This window comes from Sinocyclocheilus anshuiensis, unplaced genomic scaffold, assembly GCF_001515605.1.
Source record: "Sinocyclocheilus anshuiensis isolate Anshui unplaced genomic scaffold, SAMN03320099.WGS_v1.1 scaffold1433, whole genome shotgun sequence".
NCBI classification, from domain to species: Eukaryota; Metazoa; Chordata; class Actinopteri; order Cypriniformes; family Cyprinidae; genus Sinocyclocheilus; species Sinocyclocheilus anshuiensis.
In genome coordinates, this window is record NW_015549681.1 from 34,800 (window position 1) to 50,800 (window position 16,001).

Here is a 16,001-nt window from a genome sequence, read left to right on the forward strand (position 1 = left end):
TGAGTGTCTGTGTGTGTGTGTGTGTGTGTGTGTGTGTGTGTGTGTGTGTGTGTGTGTGTGTGTGTGTGTGTGTGAGTGTGAGTGTGAGTGTGAGTGTGAGTGTGTCTGTGTCTGTGTCTGTGTCTGTGTCTGTGTCTGTGTCTGTGTCTGTGTCTGTGTCTGTGTCTGTGTCTGTGTCTGTGTCTGTGTCTGTGTCTGTGTCTGTGTCTGTGTCTGTGTCTGTGTCTGTGTCTGTGTGAGTGTGAGTGTGAGTGTGTGTGTGTGTGTGTGTGTGTGATTTTTTCCCCCTCATTTATTACCACTCAAATGCTTTGTCAGTCAAATCGGACTGGATTTTCATTATTTTAAAGATGTTTTAATCTAAAGGCTTCTGCTCATTTGATTCATGCAACCTCTTGTATTATGCTTGGTAATTATTTTATCAACATTAATGCACATTAAAATAGCATGGTGTAATGTACTTGAGATTGTGACCTTAATTGAGCTGAACAAAGACAAATAATTTGAAATAAAAACGCTGATTGTGAGTTGTGCTTTGTAATGAAAATGCACATATTGTGATTCTTCTTATTCCGTTTCATGCATTTATTTGGTGCTACTGTATACTCGAGTAGTTGTTGTACTATGCCAAATTAAACCACTAGATGGCGCTGTTTCTATTCCACAGTGACAGACAGTAGTGTTAAAGGAATAGATCACCCAAAAATGAAAATTTGCTGAATTGTAGATGTAGATGAGTTTGTTTCTTTGTATTTTAGTCAGAAGCAAGGGTTTGCAGTTAAAAATGTCTTAATGATGGATTTATTTCGTTCAAAATGCAGCTTTTGGCTTCACGAGACGTTAACTGATGGACTGGAGTGCTGTGGATTACTTGTGGATAATTGTGATGTTTTTATCAGCTCTCATTCTGACGGCACCCATTCACTCACTGCATTTTATACAAATATTCAAGGTGTATACATGTATGCATTAACAAATAGGAATAAAATGCCACAAATATATAATTTTACAAGTGAACTGAACAGGTTTAATGACATTAATGTACACACAAGGCAGTACAGGACATGTGACAGGTGAAATGTTTACATTTACATCATGACACATAAATCCAAAAGAGCATAAAATAAGACATTGTGTGAGTAGTTGTGTATAAAATCGATACGGTCTGTGATTAATAAGGCCTTAGACATGAAGCATACATGGATGACATCTTTGTGGTGTTTGGATGCACTCGTTTGGAGCTTGTCCAGAGCATGCAAAAATACAGCTGCTTCTCTCATGAGATCAAACCATGTAGCACAGAGTCCATTTGCTACAAAATATTGTAAACCTATAATACATCAGCACCTGTAGTGTCCATTTCAACAGTCCAACCAGAACGAACGGCCACTGGAAGGGTGAGATCCATTCAGTCTGTGACCTTTCTGCATCAGTGAATGGGTCGTTGACTTGACATGTCGAGCTCAGAATAATGTTTCAGCACACAGACAGCTGACTGGCATCATGGATATGAATCATTACAGTTTTAATACACTTCATAACTATCACTGGGGGTTTCGATGCACTCGTACGTGTATTTAAGCAATATGATATGCAATGTGATATTGCTTTTATACAGCCATTCATATTGAGTAACTGACATTATATAGTCAGTCAAAATTATTTAAAAAAAAATATATATATATATATATATATAATGCATGATGATTGGTCAATGCAGCGTTCCAGTAGTGCTAAAATACAAGAAACAACTATAACGCAAAACGCCTTTTAGCATATCAGAAACTTTATTTTTGTTGCATAGCAACATTTAGTCAAGTCAAGGACTGTATTTTCTATCGGAATGATTGCAAGTAATATAATAATTTAACTAAAATATTAAAATAAAAGCACTGCCAACGAAAATAGTTCCTAAAGAAACCGAAGCACGATCGTGTTGCCAAGCAACACACAGCGGACTGATACAAAGAGAGAGCTTTCCAGTGATGTTTTAGGAAACTTTACGAACGCTTTTTGTCACATTATAAAAAAATAATAATAGATGACATAAAACAGACATAGTTCCGGTCCTGAATGAACGCGAAAAAGCTTTCACCTCATCACCGATTGCTAGTTGTGCTGCATAGCAATGTTGATGGTACTTAATATCATTATTTAATAATTAAAAAAATCCATTATTATAATAAAAGCAACGAAAATAGTTCTAAACGAAACCAAAACAGAATCGAACGCACAGACTGACAGCTGTCACACGTACAGGCGGACTAATATTTGGACGTTTTAGGAAAATGTTAGGAACGCTGCTTATCCAATCAAACATATAATATTTAACCACAAATAAGAAATATAGTTCCAGTCTTTCGCTATGATGCGAAACAGCGTTCGGCGTATCACTGCGCGCGTTAGCATAGCGACGTTCCGTCAAGTCAGGGACTATATCTTCTCGCGGAAGTAGACTAGTTTAATAAAATATTGTGCTTCCTTAATATTTTAGGCCGCGCTATAGCCTACACAACATCTCGTGCACTGCTGTGGAAATGTGACGTTTAACCAAACCAGAGCATGTTGTTTGTCAACCACCCAAACACTGATAGATAAAGACCGACAGAATGTCCTCTAATAAGCTTGAACTTGGTTAGGCAGCAACTGGCACCCGTTACTGACGTGGTTCATCACTCTCTGCTTTAGCTGCGCCACTTGCTCTCTCAGCACGCTCGCCGTGGACGCGAGCTCCGTGTTCTGGCTCTTCAGGTTTTTCACTTTGTCTTCCAGACGGGATATCCGCTCCAGTTTCCTCTTGCGGCATTTGGTGGCGGCGATGCGGTTGCGCAGCTTCTTCCTCTCGGCCTTGATGCGCTCCTGCGTGTCCATGTCGATGGGGGAGAGCGGAGGACTGTCGCCGAAGCTCTGCATGTCCGGCACGGTCTGCGGCTCGTCTCTTAGCGCCGGCGGCGACGGCGGAGGGAACGGAATGGTGTCCGTGGAATAGTTCACCGTGGTACTCCCGTACGCGCTCAAGTTCGTATACACGGGCAGATCCGTGGGCAAGGCGAGCGCGGTGCTGCTGGCGAGTCTGTTGAGCGTCGGAGGGACGCACGCGCCGCCGCTCAGCTGGTTCTGCTTGTGAAGGTCCTCCAGGGCTTTGACGAAGCCCTCCGCGAACTCCTGCTCGTCGCTCACCGACTTCGGGTAGACGAACTGGGAGGTCGGCGTGGTGGTCACCATCCCGTTGGCTTGAATGATCAGCCTCTCCAGCTCCGGAGAAGCCAGCTTGAGGAGCCCTAAATCGGGTGAACTGAGAATCCCCTCGGCATCCCTCAAATCTGGCTTCAGGTTGGAGCTGTTCTGGTCGTTTAGGTTCAAACTCATGTCTTTCTTCATCATACTGCGCGATATTCCTCTGAAATCCTCGCCTGGGTACGGCGTGTTCCCATCCTACACCCGACAGAGGGCTGAGCTGGGTTTGCTGTCCAAACGAGTCATTTAGATGATCTTCTTGCGTATTCTTGATTCTTCGCTTATTTTGAATCGCTTTATGATATTGTCGTCTCTCCCCTCGAGAGGTGTTATCTATGGGCGTCAGTACGCATTTGCAAGTTTTCTATCCCTAAAAATTCCATTATGTCACTTTAGAGCGCTGAGATTGGCCAAAGATGACGTCCTCTTCCGGTTTCGTTTGCATAAAGGGGCCGCGCTCGTCGCTGTGGCCGTGGAGACGGCGAACACACGGCAAACAGTGCGGTGCATTGTGGGTTGATGTCATAGCGAGGGTGGAGACACGAGGCAGTCTGGTAGAAAATGTTCCCTTGTTTTTGAACGCCTTGAAGGTCTTTGGATGCTCGATCAAGTGTTCCACTCTAGTGTTTGTTATCTGATGGAATCATCCACGCTCTCGGTGATGTCTAGTTAAGACTGTACTAGAAATAGAGCAGAATCATGAATATTTCTACATCATTTTATGAGTCCCAAATCTTAAAGCGTTGCTTATTTCCACGTTTTGAATCCAGGTTTTTCGAGACTTGTGGATCCCACTGTACATTTAAATATGTACATTATACACACACATAGAAAAGAATCAGGCCCCTTTAAAATAATCACATTTTGTTGCTTTGCAGCCTGAAGTGAAGACGGACACAGTTTTTGTTTTATCCAGCTGTATTTACTCAGTGCAACTTATAACATCCAAGTGAAAGATATAACACCAACATGTCAGGGGAAAAAAATGAATCACTGAGTTGTGTCAGTATTTGGTTGAATCACTTTTTGCTTTAATGACAGCCTTTAGTCTGTTGGGATTTGTCTCTACTAACTTTGCAATATTTGCCACTCTTCTTTGCAGAACTGCTCAAGTTCAGTTCAATCTGATGGTGAAGTTTGAGGACTGCAGTCATAGATTTTCAATGGGGTTTAAGTCTGGGCTCTGACAGGCCATACAAGCACAGTTTTGGTGTATGCTTTGGGCCATTATTGTCATGTTGGAAGGTAAACCTTCTTCTTATTGACAACTTTCTAGCAGAGGGCAGCAGATTTTCCTCATGAATTTGACGGAATTTTGCCCCGTCCATTTTTCCTTCTATCCTTTAGAATTTAAAATATTTTATTAAAATATATTATTTTAAATATAAAAAAAAATATTACATATTTTTCTCTGCCAAATGTTATGAGCATGTTATATGCTATATATAATATTTTAAATATTACTATTAAATATTTAATTTATTTTATTAAAATATAAATGTTTTATATATTAAAAAATATTAAATATTTTTCTCTGCTATATGTTTTGAGCATGTTGCATGCAAAATAAAAAATTCTAGATCTACTATATATGGTTGTTTGTCTTAAATACCTCAAAACTCATTTCATTTGATTGACCTATCATAAATCTTTGAAGGGAACTTGATAACTTTACTCAGAAATCTTGATATTGAGGGATGTGATGATGCTTAGAAGTTAAATTGAATTTATGAATTGAATTAGCTGCGTTGGAGATCCGTAGGGTTTCTATAAATAACACTGCAGGCTGTGAGTCTGAGAAAGAGAGAGAGAGATCTGAATGGGATGTGATGACGCCTGTAGACGTCTGCATCAGAGAATAGAAGCATCATCATCTGTTGCTATGGCAGCACTGACGCAGAGGCAGGTGGATCGCGCGGGTGAGGATGTGCAGCGCTGCAGTGGATACACCGCGAGTGGGTGGAAGAACACAACCATTTCCAGCATTTTTAGCTTTAGAAATTACAGCTTACAAAAGGAGGAGGAAAAATAAGAGCATACAACAGACAGTTATTACACAGAAAGATATTACACTTTATTATGTTTATTTAAAAATATATTCCTTAAAATTATGCAGTTCTCTATTACATAAACTGTTAGATTTGTACTATTAATATGCAGATCATATGATATATTAATAAAATTCAATTTTAAATAATTATTCAGTCATTTATTATTCATTTGACAAGATTGATTATATATATATATATATATGCTGTAAATGATTTCTGTAAATAAAACCGATTATTGGAGTGTTTTACAACAAAATATATTTTAGTCATTTATTATTCATTTCAGCAGATTGATTCTTGACTGCTAAATGGAAAATTGTCTTTAAAAAATATGAAATAAAATTCTTCTTCAATTCTCGTTTTTTAGATTATGGAATATGCTTTACTTCTACATTTCACATTTAACTGAGTGTGTTACTTGATTGTGAAATTTACTAGCAATTTCTGAGTGAAAATTGTTTCTACACCAATTTTTTTTCATTGTACTTTACTTATGTTTATGACAATTTAAAGATCCTAATGTAATTCAGCATTTTATATGTTATATCGTGTTGGCAACATCTTCAATTCATTTTCTCCACAATATTGGCTACAGCAGGCTGACAGCAGTCAGTGAATAAGACTGAAGGTGTCTGTCTCCATGTTAAGCGTGACTCATGAAGGAACACTGCTAATTAACTATAAACACCACAATGGGAAGTCCTTCTTTCCTCAGAAACCATCTCACGCAAACAGGTTTGAACGAGATCTCAGCTATGGGTGTTGGCACACATGTCAAAAGCACCAAACACTCCTCGGTAAACCAGGTCCATGCATGTTTGAGTGATGTTTTGTTTAGGCAAAAATCACTTAGAAGGTCAAAGATTAAAATTGGCAATAAGAATGACATTAATGTGGCACATTTGATCATGTCAACTTTATTTGATGCTAACATAAAGTGCATGTTAAGGTTCAATTATTAAGATAAAATAAATCTCTCTCTCTCTCTCTCTCTCTCTCTATATATATATATAATTATTTTAGTTAACTTTAAGAAACTAGATCTTAGACAAGAACAAATTTAAAAAAAAATTCACTAAGAAATTGCAAGTAAATTTTCCGCTTGATCATATTCCATCTCATCTCCTTCAAGCCATTTCTCCTGCAGTTGTACCTGCACTCACTCACATCATTAACACATCCCTTCACACTGGTGTTTTTGGTGGACATTCAACCGCCTTGCTCTCAGTTGTTGAAGCCCTAAGACTGGCAAGAGCGGCTTCCAAATCTTCAATACTTAGCTTGCTGGATCTATCCGCTGCTTTTGACACGGTTAACCACCAGATCCTCCTGTCAACCCTACTGGCAAAGGGCATCTCAGGAACCACACTCCAGTGGTTTGAGTCTTATCTCTCAGATAGGTCCTTCAAAGTATCTTGGAGAGGTGAGGTGTCCAAGTCACAACATCTAACTACTGGGGTGCCTCAGGGCTCAGTACTTGGACCACGCCTCTTCTCTGTCTACATGGCATCACTAGGTTCTGTCATTCAGAAACATGGCTTTTCATATCAGCCAGAAACCTTGGAGTTGTGATTGATGATAAGCTGAATTTCTCAGACCATATTGCTAAAACTGTCCAGTCCTGCAGATTTGCTTTATACAACATTAGGAAGATCAGGCCCTTTCTTTCAGAACATGCACACCTCCTTGTTCAAACTCTTGTTTTATCCAGACTGGACTATTGCAATGCTCTCTTAGCAGCTCTTCCAGCCACTTCTATCAAACCTCTACAACTAATCCAGAATGTCGCAGCAAGAGTAGTCTTTAACGAGCCAAAAAGAGCGCATGTCACACCTCTGTTCATCAATTTGCACTGGCTACCAGTAGCTGCTCTCATTAAATTCAAGGCATTGATGTTTGCGTACAAAACCACCACTGGTTCTGCACCCCTTTACCTAAATTCACTTCTTCAGAATTATGTTTCCCAAAGAGGCACACAATCACTTTCACTGACTTTTACATTAACTGTTCCCTGTTAATTCCCTGAGTGACCTGCCCAACTCAATCCGAGCAACCAAGGTGAAGCCTAAGGTCAAGTCCTTAGCCATCTTCAAGAAACTGCTAAAAACACATCTCTTCCATCTTCATTTGACCCTCTAACTCTAGCACTCTCTATTTTAATTCTTAATCCAGAATGTCGCAGCAAGAGTAGTCTTTAACGAGCCAAAAAGAGCGCATGTCACACCTCTGTTCATCAATTTGCACTGGCTACCAGTAGCTGCTCTCATTAAATTCAAGGCATTGATGTTTGCGTACAAAACCACCACTGGTTCTGCACCCCTTTACCTAAATTCACTTCTTCAGAATTATGTTTCCCAAAGAGGCACACAATCACTTTCACTGACTTTTACATTAACTGTTCCCTGTTAATTCCCTGAGTGACCTGCCCAACTCAATCCGAGCAACCAAGGTGAAGCCTAAGGTCAAGTCCTTAGCCATCTTCAAGAAACTGCTAAAAACACATCTCTTCCATCTTCATTTGACCCTCTAACTCTAGCACTCTCTATTCTAATTCTAAAAAAAAAACAAAAAAACTTGACCCTAACACTTGCACTCTCTATTCTATTTCTATTCTTACTACTTCTTTTTTTTTTTTTTAAAGATAGCCTCTGACACTAGCATTCTCTATTCATTTTCTATTCTATTTTCTTGTTTTCTTGTTATTTATTATTAAAAATGACCCTCTAACACTAGCGTTCACTATTCTTTTTCTATTCTATCTACTTGTTTTTCTTTTTATTTATAAAAAAAAAAACCTTGCTATGTGTACTGCGTTAGGCGCACCGAGACCTGTCACAGCACTTACATATTATTGCCCTTTTGTTAGTTTTGACTGCTTTTATTGTCCTCATTTGTAAGCTGCTTTGGATAAAAACATCTGCTAAATGACTAAATGTAAATGTAGTAAATTTCACAAATAATTAAAGAATTGTCAAGTAACAGCAGTTTTGAAGTTTAAAAACTGGAAAAAAATATATTTTTGTAAAACCTACTCCTATGAAAACTCATTTTTACAGTGAAATTGTAAAATATTGAGAATTTAGTTTCAGATTTTTTAAAAACATGTATTATGCACACACACACAAACACACACACACACACACACATACACACACATACACACACACACACACACAGTGTGTTTAAGGTAACGTTTAAAAAAATTAATTTAGGAAATCTGGGAACATTTAGGAAAAACAAACAGGAAATCTGATAAAAGTATAGACATTAATAACACTCTTAAATGTATGCAATATTCAGTAATTTTTGCTCTAAATGCATAAGTTTAGACAGAATTTCTCAGTCATTGCCTTGTCCAGCTGAGAGGTAGACATAAATAAATTATAAAAAAAGAGAAAATATAGCTCTTCAATGATTTATATAACGCGGTGAATTAAATATATTTTTTTTTTGACATTTCTAGTATTTATTGACTAAATAATTGCCGAGGGCGAACACAGCCGGAGCGACAGGTGGCGCTGTTGTCCCGCGGCAGCGCTGATCTCGGTTCAGACAGCGAGAGGAAGAGCAGGAGCGTGATGTACAGTTATATCTCGATTGACACTCTACTCTTAATAAATCACTCCAGATGATAGGAAGACATGAATCTGGTCAATGTAATCATTGTGGACTTCCAGAAACTGTAGAGCATGTGCTGATTAACTGTAGGGCATATGAAAGGGAAAGAATCTGCCGGCATTCATTCTATGACATTACAGAATGTGTTAAACAGTTCTCATAAAGGTTATAAAGCTCTTATTAATTTTCTGAAAAGAACAAATGTATATAATAAAATATAGGTGGAAGAATTGAAAAAAAAAATTTGTAATTGACCCTTTTCACAAGACTGGTGATGCGTTTAACGGTCATCAGCATCGTAAATCCTCGAAAGTTTTTCATATTTGTATTTTTTTTTTATGTATGTACATTTATAACACTATTCTTTGCATTATATCACCTTTGCATCAAATTCCCCCCCCCCCAAAAAAAAAACAGTTAACGCTAATGCGAGGGTGTTTCTAATGCAGCGTCTATGGGAGGGACGATAAATTTGACTCTCTCAGTTGTTTTCCTTTTATTGAACGTCATGAAAACACTATCGTGGAGTTTTTCTTTTGCTATTTGAGCCAATGGAAATGCAAAAAATATATTTGTGGTATTCTCCCACTTCCGCTGCTGAGAAACCCGGAAATGTGAAAAAGGTCCAATCGCCTCACACTCCATCCCAGTAGGTGGCGCCAAAAGCTGGTTTGCCAACCGCCATAAACACAAAAGAAGAAGAAGAAGAGCATGATCGTGGTGTGTTGTGTTTATGTCTGTTTGTGAAGCTCTCGTCTGATGATCGCTGTTCTGTTATCGCCTCACACTCCATCCCAGTAGGTGGTGCCAAAAGCTGGTTTGCCAACCGCCATAAACACAAAAGAAGAAGAAGAAGAGCATGATCGTGGTGTGTTGTGTTTATGTCTGTTTGTGAAGCTCTCGTCTGATGATCGCTGTTCTGTTCTTGATCCAAACTCTCTCATTTCTCAGCGATGGAGCAGAAGAAGACGGTTATCGTGACAGGTGAACTCTGATGGCAGTGTTGATGGCTCGTGTGAGTCTTGTGTCAGTTTGAAGAGTTTTCTAGTGACAGCTGATTTCATGCAAATGATCAACATTAAAACTGAAAGTCGTTTGGCACTAAATACAAGACTCATAAAACACATATTTATTTATTTACCACTACCCAAAACTATGGGGAAGTACCATGGTGTTGGTAAAAAAATATTGAACACCGTGTCGTGTTTTATTTTATTTGATTCTATTCTATTCATTTTATTAATTTAATTACTTTTTCTGCATATGTAGTATTGTGCTCATGTTTTTTCTTTTCTTTTACAATTACCATGATTCTAGTATTTTATTTATTTTTTTACATTTACTATGGTAATACTATAATTTAATTTTTTTAAGTTTTTGTATTTACAAAATATGGTTTTTGGGACATCTGCCGTGTATGTTTTTTGACGATGTTTGAATTTGTTTTAGCATTATGTTCTTTTTAGAATTGTGGAGTCAGCTTTATTTTTAGCATTATTTATATACTGTTATATTTTTTAAGCTATATTTTGACATGAGCATTTATTTTATATTTTGAGTTGTAATTTTCGGTAAATGTCTTAGTACTTTTTATGTGCCTTTTTCATTCTTATTCGTTTTTGCTGTTGGTTTAGTTTATTTTATTTCGGATTTAGTTTTAGTCTTTATTTATTTTTAGTAAGTAATTTTAGTATTTTAACATAAATTTGTTTCAGTTACTTATCACAGAATCATTTCTGATTTTCATTTAGTATATTTATTTTATTTCAGCTCTATTTCAATTAACAAAAATGTTTTTAATAATTTTAGTTTTATGATAATTACCCTGTTTGGAGTATATGAAAATGTATTCAGTACCATCATTTCCATAATGTAATATATAAATACCTTTTTATATGTAACGTTTTTCCCCTAATTTAGCTTATATATATATATATATATATATATAATAAATAATAGAGTTTCATTTGACTCTGGGTTCTGTATTTGTACTGTTCAGGTTATTGATGGCAGCATCTCGTCTGAAACTCAAATGCAAGAGTTACTGATCACATGCCGTTTAAAGCAGGATCAGATCTTGGACTCTGGACTGCAGGGTTTAGATTTTGCTGACTTCAGCGTCCTGAAAACCTATTGAGTTTAAAGGGTGTGTTGTGTGTAACAGTCCGTTATAAAAGAGATAAGTTGATGGTAATGTCCAGTCGGCTGAATCTGAGGGGTCTCGAGTCACTCTGAAGGGGTTTTTAGGTGATAATGACTAGATTATTGCGCTTTATTTATCCTATGGCTACTTGCCAAATAAATAAATAAATACATGAAATATTAATCTGAGTTGAAATGATCTTATTATGTGAGAAGAAAGCGAGAGTGATACAAGAGACTTACCCGAGACAATGATCAATTATTCAGTTCAGTGTCATAATCTAAAATGTTTGACCAATCAGAATCAAGTATTCAGAACGCCCTGTAATAAGACATCTGCCATATGATTGTGTTTCTCTGTGTTCCTGTAGGCTTTGAGCCGTTCGGTGAACATGCTGTCAATGCCAGCTGGGTGGCAGTACAGGTATGATATTCACACCCGTATGAAATAAGCAGAGCAGATCAACTATGAGCTGTACTTACTGTTTGTTCACATGCATCTGCATGACTTTAACATAAACATGTCCTCTTGTCAGGAGCTGGAGAAACTGGGTTTGGGTCACGATATAAACCTTCATGTCGCTGAAGTTCCTGTGGAGTATCAGGCGGTCCAGAGTCTTCTGCCGTCTCTATGGAAACAGCACCTTCCTCAAGTAGCATAACGATATCATGCTTGTGTTGTTTTGTTAGTGATGCTAAATGTTTACAGAGTGTTATATAAGTAAAGTTATTTATATATTTATATATATATGATCAGTTATTCTCTGTTTGCTGTATTTATTGTGCTCTGTACTAGTGTAAATTTATATAATAAAATAATAAAGAAATAATAATAATGTGCTAATATTTATATATATGATATTTACTGTATATACAATTAATATTGTATTTAATATGATTCATATAATTCTTGGTCTGTGTACACATACAGTAAAACCCTAAATTGTATTTATTGCACATTATTTGTTTAGAAATAATGATAAATTCATTAATTTATCTTAATCTACATGTATTATAATATCATATGTCATATCATACACTGGCGACCAAAAGTTTGGAATAATTAAAAGTTTTAATATTTTTGAAAGAAATCTCTTCTCACCGATATTGAATTTATATGTTAAATACAGTAAAAAGAGTAATATTGTGAAATATTACAATTTAAAATAGCTCTCAAATGTGAATATATTGTCAACTGTAATTTATTTCTGTGATGCGCAGCTGTATTTTCAGCATCATTACTCCAGTCTTCAGTGTCACATGATCTTCAGAAATCATTCTAATATGCTGATTTGCTGCTCAAGTAACATTTCTGATTATTATTAATGTTGAAAACAGCTGTGCTGACAAATACTTTTGTGGAAAAAAATTAATTCAAACAAATGAGTGTTTTTTATTTATAATAATATTTCACAATATTACTGCTTTTTACGGAAGAGGATTAGGGCCAAGCCCTAATATAATAATAAAACCATCTCGAGATTAAACTCATTAAATTTCGAGAATAAAGTCGTTATGTTTCGAGAAAAAACTCGTTATATTTAAAGAAAAATATGTAAATAAAATGTTGAGAATAAACTCATTAAATTACGAGAAAAAAGTAGTTAAATTGCGACTTTTTTCATTTTATCTCGACTTTTTTTCACGCAATTTAACAACTTTTTTCTCGTAATTTATTCTCAACATTTTATTTTGACTTTTTTTCTCGAAATTTAACGATTTTTTTCTCGAAACACAACGACTTTATTCTCGAAATTCAACTGGCTTAATCTCAACATTTTATCTCGACTTTTTTCTTGAAATTTAACGAGTTTTTTCTCCAAATTGAACGACTTTAATCTCGAGATGCTTTTACTTTATTTTTCAACAAAAAAATGCAGTCTTGGTGAGTAGAAGAGACTTCATTAAAAACATTTAAAAATCTTAATCATTCCAGACTTTTGGCCGCCAGTGTATATAATAGAACTAATGATTAATCTTTCTAATTTAGGAGTACATTTCATCAATAATTATTTTTTTAAATTACTGTAAAAAAAAATATATATATTTTTTTTTCCTGCTTTTTCAAAGTTAGTGGTCCATGTCGGAGTGTCCGGGATGGCCACTACAGTAACGCTTGAACAGTGTGGGCATAATCAGGGTTACATGCGTCTCGACAACTGCAGTTTCTGTCCAAAATCCCGCTGCTGTTTGGAGGGAGGACCGGACTGCATTCATTCTGTCATCGACATGGACACGGTCTGTAAGAGACTCAACTCCTCTGGGCTCGGCGTCTCTGTGTCTGTATCAAAGGACGCCGGCAGGTATGGACATTTCTCTTACATGCAGTGAAAAGCTCTTTAATGTACACTCATGGTCATACGTTTACATACACCTTACAGAATCTGCAAAATAAATAAGGAAAGAACCATAAAAAGTGCAAGTTGTGTTTTGTTGGGTACTGCCATGAATTTCACATAACAGATGTTTGCATATAGTCCAAAGGTTGATTTAGACTGGCTAATGAGGATTTATTGAAGGGCAGTGAACCACCAAAATGTCCATTTTGTTGCACTAACTCATCTGTAAAACGTGTTTTGATCTGTCTGATGATTTTTAATGTCATGAGACAACGATTTTTTTTTATCAGGACAAGCTTTGAAGGACTTGTACAAATTTTATCACAAGTATATTTAAAGATTCTTTTATAGAGTTTTATAGAGAAAAATGTTGTTTTTTTTGTATGTTGAATGAATTTAATAAAATGTTCATATTTATTTGAGTTGTTTGTTGAATATGTATCTGCCATGTTATAACCTGTGAAAGTGATATGGCAATACATAAAACCAACCAACAACCTTAAAACAGTCCGAATGAATCCAATCTGATTTTAAATATGAGAACTGTGCATCCTGAATCCAGCCTGTATTAAAATGCTGATTGACTCTTAATAGAATAGTTCACTCAAAAATGAAAATTTGCTGAAAATCTACTCACCCTCAGGCCATCCAAGATTAGGATGAGTTTGTTTCTTCATCAGATTTGGAGAAATGCAGCATTGCATCAGTGTCTCAGCAATGGATGCTCTGCAGTGAATGGGTGCCGTCAGAATGAGAGTCCAAACAACTGATAAAAACATCACAATAATCCACAAGTAATCCACACCACTCCAGTCCATCAGCTAACATCTGGAGAAGACAAAAGCTGAAACAAATCCATCAAGACATTTTTAACTTCAAACTAGCTAAAATATGAGTCCATAATCCATAATAACGCTTCGTCCAGTGAAAAAGTGGTCTGGTCTGAATCAGGAGAGAAATCTGCACAGATCAAGCACCGTTTACAACAGTCCAAAACAGCTCTAAACAAATATGTGGCTGGATTTTGATGTGAGAGACAACAGGAGATGGACTGTTTCACTGGAGGAACCGTTATTATGGATTATGGACTCATATTTTAGCCAGAAGCAACGGCTTGAAGTTAAAAATGCCTTGATGGATTTGTTTCATACAATCACACAATGTTTGTCTTCTCAAGACATTAACTGATGGACTGGAGTGGTGTGGATTACTTGTGGATTATTGTGATGTTTTTATCAGCTGTTTGGACTCTCATTCTGACGGCACCCATTCACTGCAGAGCATCCATTGCTGAGACACTGATGCAATGCTACATTTCTCCAAATCTGATGAAGAAACAAACTCATCCTAATCTTGGCTGGCCTGAGGGTGAGTTCATTTCTAGGAAATGTTTATTTGGGTGCAGAGCACTGGTGTATTTCTTGACAAACACTCCGTCCTCTTTCCGCAGGTATCTGTGTGATTACACCTACTACAAGTCTCTGTTTCTGGGCGAGGGCAGGTCTGCGTTTGTGCATGTTCCTCCTCTAGGGAAGCCCTACAGCGCGGAGCAGCTCGCTCAGGCCCTCAGGGCCGTCATCCTGGAGATGCTTGAACTGATGGAGCACAACAAGGGAAATTCACTCTTGGACTCAAGAGTTCATGCACATTTGAAGACATCCGTGTCTTAACTTGTGTGCTACATACTAGGATCAATCAGCTGGTTTAAGATGCAACTTGTGTGCTAGACTCAATCCTACGGCTGCGTTCAAAGAGTCAAGAAAGCACTTTAATGGGGTACACTTGAAACATGCAGAGATTTGGTATTATGCATAAAAAAGACTTAGAAATACCGTTCTGATGTGAAAACACTACGTATACATGTAGATCTTTGAACCATATTTCGAAAATGATTTTTTTTAAACAGTTAAGGCAGAACTAGCGTTTTCTCTTGCTGTCTTATTTCTAAAATCATTGTTCACCGGATTAAATATTAAGCCATTTAAACCAGGGTTATTATAATTAATCAGATTAAAATTTAAAACAATTAAACATTTTGTTACTTTTGTTAATAAACATTAACTGAAAAAAAATCCATCTAGTTAGTTGCCTGGCAACATTTTTAATTTTCATTTAGTTAAACGTAATGCACTAAAATAACTAAAATTGTAATAAAAAGTATCAGAACTATATAGACATATTTTTTAAAAATGACAAAAATACAACTAAAGTACTACAACTAAAATTAAAATAAAATGGAAATAATAATAAAATAAAAACTCATTCAAAATATTAAAAACTATATAGACATATTTTTAAAAAATATATGAAAATGGCTCATATGGGCTAAATTACTAAAACACATAAAATGAAAATGGACAAAATATTTAATTTAAATTAAATTAAAACTAATATTAAAATATTAATAAAATCTATATATACATTAAAAAATGTAAAAAAAACTAAAACGTTAACTAAAATTAAAATGAAAACAGAAAATACAAAAATGAAAACTATGGATATTAAAAATATTTAAGAAATAATAATAGCAAAAAGCATCTAAATTACTAAAACTTTAGCAAAAATGAAAATGGAAACATGCACAAAACTAATTAAAAATGTTAATTAAAACTAT

General features: G+C 36.1%; 2 protein-coding genes across 2 annotated transcripts; one reads left to right on the forward strand and one right to left on the reverse strand.

Annotated features, from left to right (window-relative positions):
- Positions 1 to 1,001: 1,001 nt before the first annotated feature.
- On the reverse strand, positions 1,002 to 3,666 carry LOC107660375 (transcription factor jun-D). The gene has a single exon (XM_016449643.1). It carries the CDS (start codon positions 3,382 to 3,384, stop codon positions 2,617 to 2,619), a length of 768 nt encoding a protein of 255 aa, XP_016305129.1. The 5' UTR covers positions 3,385 to 3,666; the 3' UTR covers positions 1,002 to 2,616.
- A 5,949-nt stretch (positions 3,667 to 9,615) lies between these two features.
- LOC107660389 (pyroglutamyl-peptidase 1-like) lies at positions 9,616 to 15,395 on the forward strand. The gene is made up of 6 exons (XM_016449669.1): positions 9,616 to 9,626; positions 9,858 to 9,890; positions 11,420 to 11,472; positions 11,585 to 11,701; positions 13,119 to 13,351; positions 14,838 to 15,395. Exons 2-6 carry the CDS (start codon positions 9,860 to 9,862, stop codon positions 15,055 to 15,057), a joined length of 654 nt encoding a protein of 217 aa, XP_016305155.1. The 5' UTR covers positions 9,616 to 9,626; positions 9,858 to 9,859; the 3' UTR covers positions 15,058 to 15,395.
- Positions 15,396 to 16,001: the final 606 nt, after the last annotated feature.

Excerpts from the sequence above, each read along its gene's own strand:
- LOC107660375 (XM_016449643.1), bottom strand. The coding sequence starts at position 3,384 with ATGATGAAGAAAGACATGAGTTTGAACCTAAACGACCAGAACAGCTCC.
- LOC107660389 (XM_016449669.1), top strand. The coding sequence starts at position 9,860 with ATGGAGCAGAAGAAGACGGTTATCGTGACAG. Across the intron at positions 9,891-11,419 it reads GAAGACGGTTATCGTGACAG|GCTTTGAGCCGTTCGGTGAA; the intron begins GTGAACTCTGAT and ends GTGTTCCTGTAG. Across the intron at positions 11,702-13,118 it reads GGAAACAGCACCTTCCTCAA|TTAGTGGTCCATGTCGGAGT; the intron begins GTAGCATAACGA and ends GCTTTTTCAAAG.